This window comes from Centruroides vittatus, unplaced genomic scaffold (genome assembly GCF_030686945.1).
Source record: "Centruroides vittatus isolate TY-2023 unplaced genomic scaffold, ASM3068694v2 scaffold_3293, whole genome shotgun sequence".
Classification (NCBI taxonomy): Eukaryota; Metazoa; Arthropoda; class Arachnida; order Scorpiones; family Buthidae; genus Centruroides; species Centruroides vittatus.
Genome location: NW_027122702.1, coordinates 477,571 through 494,244, shown reverse-complemented (window position 1 = coordinate 494,244; position 16,674 = coordinate 477,571). Strand labels below are relative to the sequence as shown.

The 16,674-nt window shown below is 27.0% G+C and overlaps 1 protein-coding gene across 1 annotated transcript in view; it reads right to left on the bottom strand.

Moving 5' to 3' along the window:
- Nucleotides 1-852: 852 nt before the first annotated feature.
- The window catches only part of LOC136988321 (anoctamin-1-like), a 42,141-nt gene continuing 26,319 nt past the window's right edge, over nucleotides 853-16,674 (bottom strand). The window contains exons 12-25 of the mRNA XM_067286194.1: nucleotides 14,603-14,685; nucleotides 14,458-14,526; nucleotides 8,413-8,490; nucleotides 8,166-8,336; nucleotides 8,052-8,088; nucleotides 7,847-7,958; nucleotides 7,709-7,763; nucleotides 7,540-7,637; nucleotides 7,315-7,460; nucleotides 2,478-2,630; nucleotides 2,363-2,415; nucleotides 2,121-2,296; nucleotides 1,941-2,046; nucleotides 853-1,863 (exon numbers count right to left, since the gene is read on the bottom strand). Of these exons, the coding sequence (XP_067142295.1) occupies nucleotides 1,678-1,863; nucleotides 1,941-2,046; nucleotides 2,121-2,296; nucleotides 2,363-2,415; nucleotides 2,478-2,630; nucleotides 7,315-7,460; nucleotides 7,540-7,637; nucleotides 7,709-7,763; nucleotides 7,847-7,958; nucleotides 8,052-8,088; nucleotides 8,166-8,336; nucleotides 8,413-8,490; nucleotides 14,458-14,526; nucleotides 14,603-14,685 (1,523 nt within the window). The 3' untranslated portion in view covers nucleotides 853-1,677. The remainder of the gene's footprint in view (nucleotides 1,864-1,940; nucleotides 2,047-2,120; nucleotides 2,297-2,362; nucleotides 2,416-2,477; nucleotides 2,631-7,314; nucleotides 7,461-7,539; nucleotides 7,638-7,708; nucleotides 7,764-7,846; nucleotides 7,959-8,051; nucleotides 8,089-8,165; nucleotides 8,337-8,412; nucleotides 8,491-14,457; nucleotides 14,527-14,602; nucleotides 14,686-16,674) is intronic.

The following is a 16,674-nucleotide window of genomic DNA, read 5'->3' as shown; positions in this document are numbered from 1 at the left end:
CACTTAGGGCAGTTGGATTGAGCATATTCTACATATTTATCTCCAATCATCAGTCCTTTTTGATTAAGTCTTAACTGTATAAAACATTTTTTATACAGTTAAATGCACGATTTGATAACATGTAATTATTGATTAATGGGTAGTTAAAGATCACATTATAACAAAAACTATTCTTCCTTTTCTGTATCTTCATATCTTGAATTATTGAATATTCCATAACTCTATAAAATAATTGACAAAAATAATGACCAACAAATCAGTATCTCTCTTAATTTGATTAAATTCATTTTTCTCATTTTGCACTATAATGAACAAATAAATATTTTAATATTACAAAATTGCTATTTCAAGTTTAACTTTTAAATTTTTAATTGTTAATAAGGAAGAGTTTTGAAAACAAAACACATTTACATTACTAATTATAAACGAGCTAAATACAATTTACTACTACTAAACAGGGTTTAGACAAACACAGGCTATTTCTAGGTTTGGGTGGCCCTGTGCTCCTATTCATCTTTGCACTGTGCATGGCATTCTGTTTCCTTTTTCAAATCTTAAGAAAGATAACTGCATAATTTAAATTGCAAAGTGAGATTGTATCCAGCTAGGACACTGAAAAATAAAGTTGTACACCACCAAAATAATGTTTTGTATGCTTTATGATTTTGTAATTTAAACAGTACTGTTATTTTTCATAAGAGCTGTGAATAGCCCACCACAATTACATTTAGTATGTAGCTTGATACAGTGTGTTTATACCATGCATAATTTTTGAGACTATTGAATAAAATTCAAGTCTCAAAAATTACAGAACTCAATTACAGTTTAAAAATAAATTCAAGTAACTTTGCATTAAAGATTAGAATTAATTTTATTTAATTTGTCATTAAATTTCATACATGACAAAAACTGCATTATTAATATAGTACCAGACCAATTTTCCAGCTTCCAGAAATTTGAATCATCAGAATACTAACTATTTTTAAAACTAGATAGTTTTGAATTTGGCAGTCTTTAGTGCAGCTGTAGTTTGCTTTGCAGCCACTTTGTTTTGATTTTTGTGGCATAGCATCACATGATGATGGTTCAATTATGTTCTTTACTTTTCATGCTAAATATTACACTACACATGTATTAAAATTCATAATATATATTCAAAACAAATATTGATCTCAAAATCAAAAATATATTCTTAATTGTGAATTTGATATGATTTTTATAAAGCTTTTGTAACTATTATTTATACTTATCATACAGAGAGAAATTGCTTTTAACCAAACTACTACAAAATTCTCACTTTTCTTTGTGAAATGTAACAAAATAAGGATATTTAATTCCTTTTATGAATCTAATTTGAAGAGTGTCAGAAAATTATGAATTTTAAAAAGTCTTGCAGATTTCTAAACTAAATCAATAAGTGGTTTAAAAAAATTCATAAACTATTACAATATTTAAAATCCCTACTTTAATAATGTTTATTGCTAAATTTTGCATTTCTTGTAGGAGAGGTATTAAAATTAAGTTTATCACAGACAAATAACATAATTTTGAGATCTAAGCCTTGGAAAGGATCACAGCTTGCCTTTTTTTAACCTTAAATTTTTATACAAAAATACATATAAAATATTAAAAAATGATATGCAAGATTTTAATGTTATTGTACTATTTTTTGAGCAACTAATTATTGCTTTGATCAGCTTCCAAATTTTTATTTTTTTGTAATAAACCTCTGGCTCTTCTCAATTCTTGCTCAATCATCATTTCATTAGTGAGGAACGTTTCATGACGGATTTGCTCTTTAAGACGTTTAGGAACATCTGGAATCATCCCTCTCACTAATGATTTCAAGAGGGAGATAACAATCTATTAAAAAAAATTAGTATTCAATTTAAAATTAAAAGTTGTTATAAATTATTTAATGTATTTGCAAATTCACTAACCACAAATATTATTACAAACGCAAATCGTGCTACTAGCAAAAATAAAAATTCTTCTGTACGCTGATACTTTAACTCAGACCATGGTGGATGCCTGAAATCTTGATATCTAAACAAAATGAAAGTTTTCTCAACATTTTATTTTAGTATTATTACTAAATTAAAAAATGAAATTTAATTTACCTGCACAATTCAATCTTAGAATCTAGAGGTTTGACATTAATATTTGGATGGAAATCTTCAACATCAAAATAGGACAGGGAATTATTAATAAATCCACGTAAGCTTCCATCTGGAGACTCTGTCATACGATAAATGAGACGAGGAACCGTATTTGATGTAAAAGCAATAATTATAGCCTTCAAAAAAAAATCATGTAAGCAAAAACATATTTCTGAAGTAATAAAATAAATTTCTATGCTTACATTTGTAAGGACGGCAAATCTGCTTATGGCATTTAATATTGGATACCATATACCTAAAAAAATAGAAGTTTTAAAGTAATATAATTAAGTTCAATTTAAATGATTGTATATTTACCAATATCAGGAACTCTCTGTCCCACTGGTCTTCTATAGGATGTAACCAACTTTCGAGCATCTAGACGAACTTCAAATGCATTATTTACTAATGCAAATACTGGTGCCAGAGGAAAAGCAGCAACAAAGATTGTTATGAATCCAAATTGTAACACTAAAATTTAAAATAATATTTTTAAAAAATTTATAATTTTTTTAAGCAAAATGCATCTGCAAAGAAAATTGATCTGATTATTAGGACCATTAATTTTCTAAATTAAACTTAATTTTATCATATCATTTCCTATAAAAAGTTTTATGAAGTTTCTGCAATTCATATAATTTGAAAAGATAAAATCTTTTGAAATTTAGAAAAGAAAAGAAAAAACTGCTCATGCATTTGTTTTTCAAAATTGAATAGCTTATTAAATGTTATACAAACATGATATATATTTCATTCAACTATCAATATTTTCATAATTTAACATTTCTTAATTTTAATTTGTTTTTTAAGTATTAGAATAACCAACTACAGTAAACTCTCTTATCTGTCAGAGTATGGGACCTGATGAACAATGGATTTGAGAGTGACATGATTACAATAATTACTATATTTTTATTAGTGTTTGTATTAATATGTGTTAGATTTATCTATTAGTAATACATACAGTATTTACATGCATTTACAAGAAACTGAAAATTGTTAATACAAGATATGCATGTACAGCGCACAACCAAAATTTGATTTTTTTAAAGAATGAATATCTTAGACTTGTGTGTGTGTTGTTTTTTAAGCAAATTTTTATATTTTTTATAGTAATAGATTTTGTGTTTGTTTAGCCTCTTCTCACTTTTCATACCAAGAATTGCTATTATTTAGCACTTTTTCTGCTTCAGACTGGCTATTGACTAGGTTTTAATAGGCTATCAAACAATAGGAAATTCTAAAACAAAACATTCCTCTTAACAATTTTGTTAATTATGGGAAATCCATCTAAGTAAACAAATACTTCTACCTGCTGAATCACTGCCAAAAACAACTTAGTTATAGCAAAACTATCAAATATTAACTTCCTGGACACACCCACACTATTGATAATGTATTTGGGTTCAAAACATTTTTGTTTTTACCAAATAATATAGCAGTGACAGAATATGGACTGACGGATAAAAGACTGTACTGTATTTTGAGCAGGGGTGGCCAACTTTTGTGTACATAAGATCTACTTTTTATTTTAAAAATGTGTCGCGATCGACTTGTTGTCATAGGCATAGTCTAAGTGGGGTGGGGAAGTGTGAAATACATACCATGTTTACATACTGTGTTTCAGTACGAGGTGCACTTCCGCGGACTATGGGTAGATAAGCAAAATATATGTTCAAAATTATCTTTTATTTTTTATTAAGTTTTCGAAATATTGGGTCATAATAAAAATAAATTTCCAAACCCAACTTTTCATATTTGCAGCTACGAGTTCATTCCGTACAGGCGGTACCTAAAAAAAATCGATATTTAGACACTTTTTCAAGATAGTTTTTAGTAACTCAAAATATGATTTAATTTTTTTGTCAATTGCAATGTATAAGTTTTGGTACTACATAGAACCTCGATTATCCAGACTAATTGGGGATGAAGGTAGTCCGGATAAGGAAAAATCCGCATAATCGAAAAATAATACTGTACTGTATTTAAATCGTGACCAAATTTTCAAAAAACAAACGTTCGTTTTGAATTTAAACTACTACTGACCAGCACTAACACTGCCTATTGTTTAAAGGCCCTCTGGTGGCGCAAGAAGACGGATTTTATAAAAAAAAGCAGTTGAAACTCAAATTTTTATTCGTAAAAATGCCAAAACTAATATTTAGTCGTGGTGATGACGAGTAAAATTTTTTTCGTCACGTTCACGGCTTTTAAGTAATGCATAAACCTTCGAGGCGCGAGGCCATAGGTGGTGGCCCACGTCACCCATGCCTTACACCACCCTTGGCCATAGAAATGATGTAATTTGAATATAAATTATTTATAAATATGTATGTCAAGTTATATTTTTCTTACGACGCAAAATGTATTAAGAAGTTTAGGACCACTGTGCCGGGTGAGACGTTGTTGGGACAAAAAAAGTTATGCATCCCATCACGTAGCCTACATAAACAGTGTTGCAATCGCCAAGTGCAAATCAGCAAATTTGTAAAATTTTTGTTTATTTTGAACAATCCGGATAATCGAGGTTCTACTGTATTTGTTCGTAAATATAAAAAAGTTGGTATAAAAATGCACAGTTGGCTGATAATTTGATTACAAGATTTCACTTTCACAATTTTTTTTGGGCTAGGATAATTTATAATGAAAGAATGATATAAGATTTTTAGACTTATTTTTTGCCAATCTATCAATAGCTCGCGGGAGTGCACCTCGTACTGGAACACCCTGTATACCTATGTAAAACTGGAACCTATATAAAAAGCAACATAATTGTTTAACAAGCCAAAAAACTCACGTCCGGGGGAATTAAAACAACATGAGTAATTATTAACAATATTTATTAATTCAAATTAGCTACAGATAAAGACAGATTTAGAATTTATTTTATTACCTTAACATTAATGGGAGGACTGAGTTCACATGTCTCTAACCAAAAAATCATAATTAAATGTATATCCTGACAAAGATAATAATGACGAGTCTTCAGTATGGGAATCAGTCAGGACAGAATGTTGTTTGGTCTTCGTTAACTTTACGTATGAAAATGCCGATTCACACAGGTATGAAGATCCGAAACAAGAATAAATATATTTGCTACATTTGGTGATACTGGAATATTTTTCTCGGTTGACGTATTTTCCAAAAATATAGAGGTCTGTTGCCGAAAACGCTCACTTATCAAGTAAACAGATAGGTAAGAAAAACCACAATTTAATTTAAAACATAGAGAAAAGGTATTTACATTTTAAACAGAAGAAAAATTGAAACTCAAAGTTGTCACCGTGGATAATTATTATTATTAGTAATCAATATTATGTTAATACTAAAGAAAAGATGTTACCGTATGACAGTACCAAATATTCAAGCTAAATGGTTGTGTTTTCTACGAGTCCAGTCATAACTGCATGCATATTGTTGCTTTTGCGCGTTACGTTCAGTTACAAGTGTAACACATTAAGTCAAGACATCGCGAGCGATCGACCAAAATTGGCTTTGCGATCGACTGGTCGATCGCGATTGACTTGTTGGCCACCCCCGATTTTGAGTTTTAAGATAGTCCTTTCCTCTAAAATAACTTTTTCAAAGGAATTATTCCATTCTTTACTTTTTTTTTTATATATGTGCTTTTCTTTTAATTAAAAATTCTTTTTCAGTGTATTTTATTCAGCTTCCTTAAAAATAATCATAAATTTATCTACTTAACTCAATTTTATTGAACTATCTAACTCCCAATACTATTAAAACATTTGTTGTTCTCATTCATATATTCTGCAAATATAATTCATAAATTATTGTTTTGTATTTAATGAAGTTATAAAAAAAAGCAAACATTTTTAAACTGAAATTTTTAGAATTATAGAAATTATTATAAAATTATTTTTTCCTGTTTTCCTTAGTTTTTAAACATTATTCATGTGGCATTTCATCCTTCAAATATAACATTTACATATTCTATAAATAGAGAAAAATTAATAAATGGATTACAATTTGATATATTGAAATAAACAAATAATATTAAAATATAAGTTTAAACAATCCAAATGGCATCTTCCCTTGTCTTTTTTTTTCACATCAGGAATTCATCTAAAACACAACTGAAGCTTGACCTTTCATTTGAGGCTATGGTCTCAGAAAATTATATAAAAGACAAAAAATGTCCACCAGTGATTGGATAATATTGTAAAAGAATAATAATACATTTAAAAATCCAGGACACTAAAATTCATTAAAAATATGAATACAGATAATTCAAATGTTTCCTAGTGTGAAATAAAAATATCTCAGAAGAAAATGAAAATAAAATATGTAAGAAACTGCAGTAACAGTAACAGTAACACAAAGGGGATGAAGACCCAGGACTACTCATAGGTATTGCCTGGGTGTGAAAAGGGGATAGGAAAGATGAGAAGAGTTGAGGAAGGCGGAAGATGAAGAAAAAGTAAGATAGGATAGATGGTAAAGTAGGAAGACTCATAAGCGCCTGCATTGCATTTATTAACAAATCAAAAGATAATAAACAAAATATATACAATGAATACATAAGTTACAAGTTGAAAAATGATGACAAGGAAAAAACTAAGTGTAAGACACTGCAAAGGATAACATTTTTTTTTTTTTTTTGCAATAAATTAAATATACTATGTTTTTAGAAAAACTTTTCAGTTTACAATTTAATATATAAAATCCATAAAGATAAATTAATAATAAAATACTGTAAAGCCTTGGCTACAAGCCATAGCCTATTCAAGGTTATAAACTTATTCATAAAATTTATTGTGTCACCCAAACAGCTTCAGAAGTGATGCTGTTCTTTTCCTATTGGTTTTCATTCTGGGGTTGTATCCTAAAACCTTGGCTATAAGCTGTGCCCTATATACAGGAGCATCTTATTCATAAAAAAGTCAATATTCCTGTACAAGTTTTTTACATTGCCTTGGCTGAGGGTGGCCTTAGGTTTTAGGTATAATTAATTAAAGATTAAGATTTAATAAAAGTTTTAATTTTATAATATTAACTAATGGTTTAAATAATATCAAATAAAATTTATAAATAGATGTAAACTCATTTTGTGTATTATTTATCTAATGCAATACAATTGGAAAATAAACTAAACAAAATATATACGCAAAAAATCATGAATGTTTCAAATTACCCATTTCAAGGTATTCATAAAATAAGTCACCAGTCTTCCATTCTACAAGAGTATAATCTTCTTCCCATCTATTGTGAATTGTTTCAATTACATGTTTGAGATGACGACCTCTTATTTGCCATTGTTTATAGAGCCAAGAAATCCAACTAGCAAATAATTAAAATTTCAATTATTATTAAAATAAAATAATTTTTAAATAACAAATGTAGACAATATTAAACTTACGGTATAGCCATTTCCATAAAAGAAAATAAAGCTTGTTTTCCTACCATTATAATTATTAGTTGAATAGCCAATTCCATCAAACATCCACCCATACCACACTGAAAAAATAAAATAAAACTTTGTATGATAAAGATATTCATTTTTAAAGAATAAATTTTAATAAACTTACTTCTTCTTGACGATAACCAACAAATGTAACATAATCTCCCGGATGACCTACAAATCTAGATAAATAAAAAATGTAAATATTAAATTAAATTCCCCAATATTTTAATATTTAAAATTAAATAAAGAATAAGTCACGTACTTTCCTTTAAAAAATGCAATGTAAAATATTGATGAATAATAATTCACAAATTGCAACAAAAACATCTTTAATGTAAGGCTATTGTCAAACTGAGTTAAAGTCCTATGCATTTCTAGTAAAAATAAAAAAAATCAATCAATAAATAAATAACAAAGTTCATAACAGTTTGAAAATTCACTGATTATAAATTTCAAATAATGCTTACCAATTTCTGTTAAGTATGTTGCTATTTTTGAATATATCTGTAACAAGTAAGTTGTTTATAATTATCCAAAATCAAAATTTTGTTTGGAATAAAATTCAAAACATTATACTTTACCCAATTGAATATCATGATGCATATAAGATTAAGAAGAGCAGCTGTTATAGAAGTTATTATAACAGATAACTGAGTAACAGTATCTTCTGAAGCCCCAATAGTAGTAAGAGCTGCTCTAAGGGATAATCTATAAAGAATAACTCCCACAACTGCTGCAACTGCAATACTAACCTGAGACAAAAGTAAAGTTTGTTTAATGTTTCAACCAAACAACAAAATTTCAATTATAAAAATATAATTGACTTACCAGTAGCAAGACAATTGACATTGAAAACAGGGTATAAGGAACTCTCTTTCTCCAGAATGGAATATAAGGTTCATACATCTAATGTATTTAGACAAAATATATTAATATCTCTAATGACAGATTTGACTAATATTAATTCATAAAAAATAATTACAGATAAATAAATTTATAACAATTTAAATGTATTAAAATTTTATCAATACATATTATCATATAAAAATCTACATTATAAAAACATTTTAATAAAAAATTGTTATATATTAATAACATTTGAAGAAACAACATTAGAAAAATTTTTTAATTTGCTATTTAAATTTTTATACCAAACTATTACTGATTTGAAAATACAAGAGTAAAAAAACTTTTAAAGGGTTTAAAATCTGATTGTTTATATGTGATAAAATAAGTTTGACAGAAAATGTTCAAGACTAAATGACATTACTATTTGAATACAAATTTTAATTCAGAATTACTTGACATAAATCTTTTAAGTCATCAACTTTTAATATTAACAGAAAATACAAATTCTGGCAATCAAGTTCCAGAAATAATTCCATTATATGCATATTAAAACATATAAAAAAAAAAGCAGTGTTCATAATAGTTAACTAATCCAAATGATCTCTACAAGTTCAATCTTAAACATTCATCATTTACACAAACTAATATTAGTGATTTTATATTGTACAAATCATTGTCAATATTTGTGTTGATGAAGCATGGAATATTAATCTGAAATATTTAAAGAAGCACAAATAATTTCTAAAATTTGATGTTATTTTCATTAAAACTATTGCCCACTGTTAAGTCCACTGTTCATTATAAACCAAATCATTTATTCTACTAATTGTTTTGACAGAATGAATTAGAACAAATGTTGTCATCAAAATACCATACTGTATGCCAAGAAAGTAATAAAAAAAAAATAATAATCAAACGAGTAAAATATAATACATAATATTTTACAACAAAATCATTATAAGTTACAATGTAGCAAACTATAAATTATAATTATTCTTCTGTCACAAGTACATTGACAGCATGAACAAAATGGAAATAGCCATAGTCTTCTCTTGCCGTGGCATGATTTATTTTAACTAACTTCATATAAATCACATAGAGCATATTTATCAGAAGTTGTAATTCTAAAAATAAAACTATTTTTAGAACAATTTATCAAGTAAATAAAAAGTCGTTCTATATCCACTGATGAGGCCAAAACAAGGTGAAATGCATATGGATTCAGAAAAAACATAAAATAAATATTTACTTATTGATTGTTAGTAAATCTCTGTCATAAATCTCTTGAAGTCAAAATAGAATGAGTTTGTATTTACTTGATAAATTGTTCTAAAAATGCTTTTATTTTTAGAATTATAATTTCTGACATATACATATATCAGAAATTATAATTCTAACAATGGTGTTGGTTGTATATATATACATGTTACAGTCAAAACCCGTTTTTAGTTAGAATGTGTTTTAACTAGTTGAAACTAGTTTATACTAAATGTCTTTGTTAAAACCCGTTTTGTCTAGTTAAAACTAGTTTTAACTCAAATTCATTTTTGACTAGCAGTAAATTCTAGTTTTAACTAGACAAAATGGGTTTTGTCTAGTTAATTTACTGCTGTACATGTTTTGATTTTAGATAAAACTAGTTTTAACTTTTAACATTAGTTAAAACTAATTTTAGCTACATAAATGTGTTTGAGGGAAATAAATAGTTATGTATAGTGATTCAGTGGAAGATGCCGAACATTATGCTTATGGAGGAAATTATAGCGATAATTTGGATTTTGGAGGCCTCTAACGAAAATATCATATTCTTGAGCATGTTTTTCAAATAAAACTTTGGAGTATATGAAAAATAATTGTATATTGTGTTTGCAATGACGACTTTTTTACTGTCTGGCATTTTAGGCATCTCACCCTAAGTATCTGGGTGAGATGCCAAATGCCATTAGAGTAAGATTACAAATATAATTGCATAAAATTAATTTTCGAATATCTTAACCATATTTAATTTATTGCATATGTAGCACAAAGTACTTCATAGTAAGTATAACAGCACAGTATAAGTATTGTTAAGTTTCTGCCCATTCTAACGTGCTCTATAGCTAGCTGAAAGCTTTTTTCAGTCAAAAAACCTTTTTGAAAAGTCCTTATATAATTTCTATGCATATCCTGCAATAAAACGAGAAAACAAAAATTTATTAAAAATAGGCATATTGGAATTCAATTAACAAAAAATAAGCATGTTACCCCAAGAGAAATGTGGCATCTTTTCCATTTGTCAGGCTAAGATGCCTAGTGGAGTCATGTGTTCTAGCATGTCTGATTGGGATCAGCGGTAGCTCACAATGGAAACTTTAGAACAGTGGTTCTTAAACGGTGGTCCGTGGACCACTGGTGGTCCCTGAAAGCACCCGAAGTGGTTTGTGAAGTCATCCTAAATTTATTAAATAAACTAGCAGGTAGGCCCGGCGTTGCTCGAGCAAAAGTAACGATAGAGAAGATTAAGATTATTACGTTATAATCACAGAAGAAAAAGAGTAATTTCATTAACTAACTAAGTATTTCTAAAGAAAGGTCGAATTTGAAAATCGAATGTTGTAATATTGTTCGATTTTCACGACGTGTTCTGATTATATCGTTCGATTTTCATCGAATGTTCTAAAGATATCGTTCGATTTTCATCGAATGTTCTAAAGAAGAAGGGTCGAGAAAAACCGAATTAATCTGTTTAAATTTGAAAATCGAATATGTTCTAACATATTACTCTTTTTCTTTCTTTCTTTTTCTTTCTTCAGCGCCTGTAAATCTTGCATGTCACTTTCTCTTGTTCTCCATTGTTACTTAACACTATCATTGTTACTTAACACTTTGGTGTAACACAATTTCTTAAATTGGTACCCTGTGTACCAAATTTCAACTCAACTCCTAACCGTTCACGTCTCAATAATGTATATAGAAGATTTAATCCTGTCCTCCCCCTGTGGAAAGGAATTTCAAAAAATCCCTTTTTAGTGTGCGTTCTCGTGACATACCCTAACTGTATACCAAATTTTAACTTTCAACTGCTAACCTTTTGGGCTCTGCGCTGATTATTCTTATTATTATTATTATCAACTCGTCTCGATTACATATATAGAAGACGACGAGTTCTATCAGTTCAAATTTCAAATACATTTTGCTTATTTAGTGGAATTTTTTTGCACGACTAAATAAATTGAACCTTTAACTGCAAGTGTCAGGAAATATGAAATTGGAAGGCACTAGCAATATATTTGCATTTGAAGATAAAGTCAGTGCGTTTATCACTAAAATCAACCTATTGATCAGCAAAGTTGAAAGAAAGAATTTTTCTGTGTTTGATACATTGAACCCAATTGTTGACAGACAGTGTGCTGAGATTAATGGACAAATACAAAAGAACATTACATTCCATTTGCAAAACTTGAAAAATGAATTCAATCGCTATTTTCCTGACTGCAAGGACAAAGGTATTCGGAAACTGATCCGCAATCCTTTCATAGTCAACATTTCTGAGGTGCCGAATGAAATACAAGAAGAGTTAACTGAAATGCAACATGATAGTAACTGCAAGGATACTTTCGAGACAGGAATTAATCTTGAAGATTTTTGGAGCCAAAAAGCAATTGCTTTCTCTAAAATTCAAGAAATTGATTTATGGTACCGAACTTTATTTTCAACCACATATTTATGCGAGCAAGGATTTTCAGTGCTTTTGATAATTAAAAATAAACATCAAAATCGGTTGGATGCCAGTGCCGACACGCGTTTGGCTTTGAGTAGCACTGAACAAAGAATCCAGCAGTTGGTAAACACTATGCAGTTACAAAAATTGCACTAAAATAATATAATTAATGTAACATTTTCGCAAATAATATAATATTCTTGGTTCCAAATAATTTTATACGTGTTTAATTTATAGAACAACCTTATAAGAACTTATATTATTGCCAAACAGCTCGTGGTCCATGTCAACAGAAAAATTTTGATAAATGGTCCCTCATCACTAAAAGGTTAAGAACCATTGCTTTAGAACCTTAACTACAAAACACATTAATTGTTTCTTGCAATTTTTAATAAATTCTATTTTAACTTTTAGTTTTAAAATGATTCTAGAAACATTTCACAACAAAAACTTCGTTCTTATCTTGCTTTTATTCTTCTTGGATGTGGAAAATGAGGTAACGGTAGCCAACTACAGCTTTCCACACTCAATATTGGCCCAACGATTCATCATACAAACAGATGACAATATCTGTTATCACCGTTTGAAAATATCAAAAAGTAGGCATCTTCCCCTGCTTACCATCTTACCCCGAATCACTCTATATGTTACAGTCAAAACAAGTTTTTAGTTAGGCTGCGTTTTAACTAGTTGAAACTAGTTTATACTGGATGTCTTTGTTAAAACCCATCCAGTTTTAACCATCCAGGGTTTTAACAAAGACATCCAGTATAAACTAGTTTCAACTAGTTAAAACGCATTCTAACTAAAAACGGGTTTTGACTAAATATATATATACAACCAACCCCATTGTTTTAAATTTATCTTTATCTTTTATATATTTTATAGAGCATATTGCTTTTGTTAATATTTAAAATAAAAATATAAATTTTGTGAAAAACTAAAAAATTCATAGCTGTAACAAATGACAAGATGAAATAATATCAAATATTAAGTAAATTTATTTTATTGTTACATAGTTGCACTCAATAAAGGTATTTTGTTTGGTTATATTATATTTTTAGTATATTAGTTACTATTTTAATATATATTTGTTTTAGTTGTTTTAAATGTCTACTTTCCTTGTCATATTTGTGTTATTCATATAATTAGAGCATACATGTTTTTTAATTTGAAAATGTTTATTAATTTATGCAAGTAGTTGAATTTTTGTGTTTTTCATGTACAGAATGGGAAAGAAAGTCACTTAATACCCCTGGCTTCAGAATATATAATGTACCCAAAGAATGTTGAGCACATCATGTAACATGCATAACTCTAACTGTTCAAGGTAGGTCAATAAAATCTTTCAGCAATCAATTCATTGTGAAATTCTGACCCTAAATGATGTGTGACATGACCCCCTTCCCATTTACAGTTTTGGAGTTGCATTCAAGATGGTGGCTGTGTATGTAACACGCATCAATCTGTTTTCCTTTTGGTTTAATGTGTTCTTGATATGAGTGAATTAACTTTGGATACATTCTATATTCTGAAGCAAGGGTGTTAAGTGACTTACTTTCCTACCCTATATATTTGGAAAATCAAGTATCTATTGAAATTAAAAGAAAATATTTATTAAAATGAAATAAACTTTTAAAGAAGACAAAAACATCATAAGGAATTATCAACATAAACTTACATTTTAGTTATTTCAAGTATTGTAATTCAAAATTTAATTGATTTTTTGATACTGTTACTTTCTTCTTAATAATCTTTCTCAGATAAAAAGATTTATTTTAGATGAAAATTATTATAAAATTTATATTTTAGTTTGTATATAATTTTTCAACCAAATTTTAAAAAGTTTTAATAATACTGAAAATAAATATATTATTTCTGTAATCATTATTAATGTTAATAATCATTTTAATAATTTATGCCAAACAATAATTTAAAAAAAATTATAACTTACATAACTTTATATACAGTATATATTAAATGTACTGAAATATAATTTCTATTTTTACATGAAGTCAAAGATCTAATATTATATTATAAGGTATGAAAATGTTTTAAAATTTGGTTTCTAAGTACTGTTTGCAATTTTTGATAAATATCAATTTACATTTAATCATGATTTTTAAAGTACCATAATGCTTTGAAGATTCATTTCTGAGACAATGTTATCTACACTTAAAAATTCAGATTTATATTTTTAATGACAGTTAAAAATTTTAAATATTTTTGATTTTATTTCATAAAAATTATTACTTAAGTCACATATAAAAGATATGTGATTTAAGTATTTAAACATAAAAAATATTAATATAACTAACACTTACTCCAGTAACAACATTTAATTTCTTTTTTGCATCAGCAAGTCTGGCAAGATATTCTGGTCGGGGGTGTTCCTAAAGTTTAATAATAAATTTATTATTATATTTAAATATCAAATAAAATTTTGAAAATTTACTGAAATAATTTTACATCTGTACTGTCGTATCCTGCAAGATCCCAACGATATGTTATTCGTGCTGAATATCTTTTCCATAATTCCAAAAATACAGTTCCTAATTAATTTCAAATTTTTTTTAAATTAAAAACTTCTAAAAGAATGTTTACTAGAAAATGAATGATGTTTATGATAATACTACTAATTCTATAATTCAGTATTCAGTCAATTATTTGAAATGTTTCTGTATTATAACTATAAAAGTATAATTGAACATAAACTAAACATTTAATAAATTAATATTAATAAAGATTTTATTATTTGACATAACTATATTATACAAGTTTTTCTGCAGAAATATCATAATAGTTTTATAAATTTTTACAGATTAATTTATTCATTATTTATTGATTGCACAGCTTCCATAAAATAAGATTGTACAATTTTTCTGTTATATAAAAAAGAATGCATCATAAAACTTAATTTAAACTGGATAATAAATCAATCATTTAATCAAATTAATAAATTTTCTGTTATGTTAATTAGAATTAATAAATAAATTTTGATAAAATAAATTATTTTTATACCTAATAGAATTCTTTAGGCATTTTTTTTATATATATATTATGTAAGAAAAAGTTTTTATTGTTTGTTTTTTATTTTAATGAAATTAAATAAAATTATAAATAACATTCAATTTTAGGTATTTTAATATTTTAGCTTCTACATTTAAAATAATTTAGATAATTTTAAAACAATAAGATAAACCATAGTTACAAGTACCAACTAGACACTTTTTTAATGTATTAAGGAGTTAGTTAAATTAATCTTCATCATTTACATTAATTACATACATAAATTTTCAGAAAAATCATAACACTCAAAAATCAAAAATGACATTTTAAGACAAATCAAATTTTCTTTATATCTGTTAAAAACTAAAGCATTCTGTTTAAATATAATACGTTTATATTCTCAAAATACTAAAAATAAGCCATTTTAAGAACTGAAACACATGATTCTTACAAAATTAAATAACTATTATCTGTTGGTAAGATTTTTATTGAATGTATAATGAGTAAAGCATATGATACTGACTTTACCAGAGATTACCATAAAGCATGTAACTGGAAAGGAAGAGTAAATACTGAAATTGCAATGCCACCTGTGGAAGATTAGCCATATGCAGCAAGTGATGTTTTGTTTTTTACTGTGCACTTGACATAAAAATTCAAGATTAAAATGACTGCTTGCTTATTTAAGTGCTGTATTTTAAAATTATTTTCTTATTTTGGTAAGAAAAGAAAACAATTTAAGGAATTAATACATGTTTATGAGGTATTTCTAAGTTTTTTTATGTCAAAATCTACTTTTAAATTTTACAGCACATAAAAAGATCACAAGGTATTAATTTTATAAACATCAAATCACATGAAAATCAATGTTTCTAGTAGCTGTCAGAAGTGTGACAATATTACAAATACCACATTAGTGTCTAATTACACCAGACTGTCAAACAATGTTGTCACAACAGATGGTAATCATTTTAGAAAATTTGTTGTTTTTTAATGCATTACATGTGCATCTGCCTGAAGAGTTATATATAATTTAAAAACTGTCAATTTTAGATGTGATGTCTGAAACTTTTACCTAAACTGACAGTTTTAAAATATATATGTTTTTATTTAAAACAGAAAAGTGCATAAAACTACATTAACTATGCAACAATTGTTTACATGTAAAAAAGTGTTTAATTTTTGAATGCATTGTATGTTATAATTTTACAAAATGTCCAAGTTTGTCCTCAATTATTAATTTCTGTTTATGGAATACTTGAAAAATAATATTTAGTCTTTGTAAGATTTGAGGCATAAAGTATTTGGTATTTTTGTAAACTTTCCTGAATACATAAATTCATATTATGGTTTTAATATAGACATTTCTTAATTATTACAATATCGATTAATATATTTTTTAAACTAAATCAATAGCTGAACAATAATTTAAGATTTTTTAATTGATAATTTTAAATTTATATGATAAAACCTAATAAACTTCAGTTCTTAAAACATGAAACCTTTATTATTAAAAATATCATGATGATATA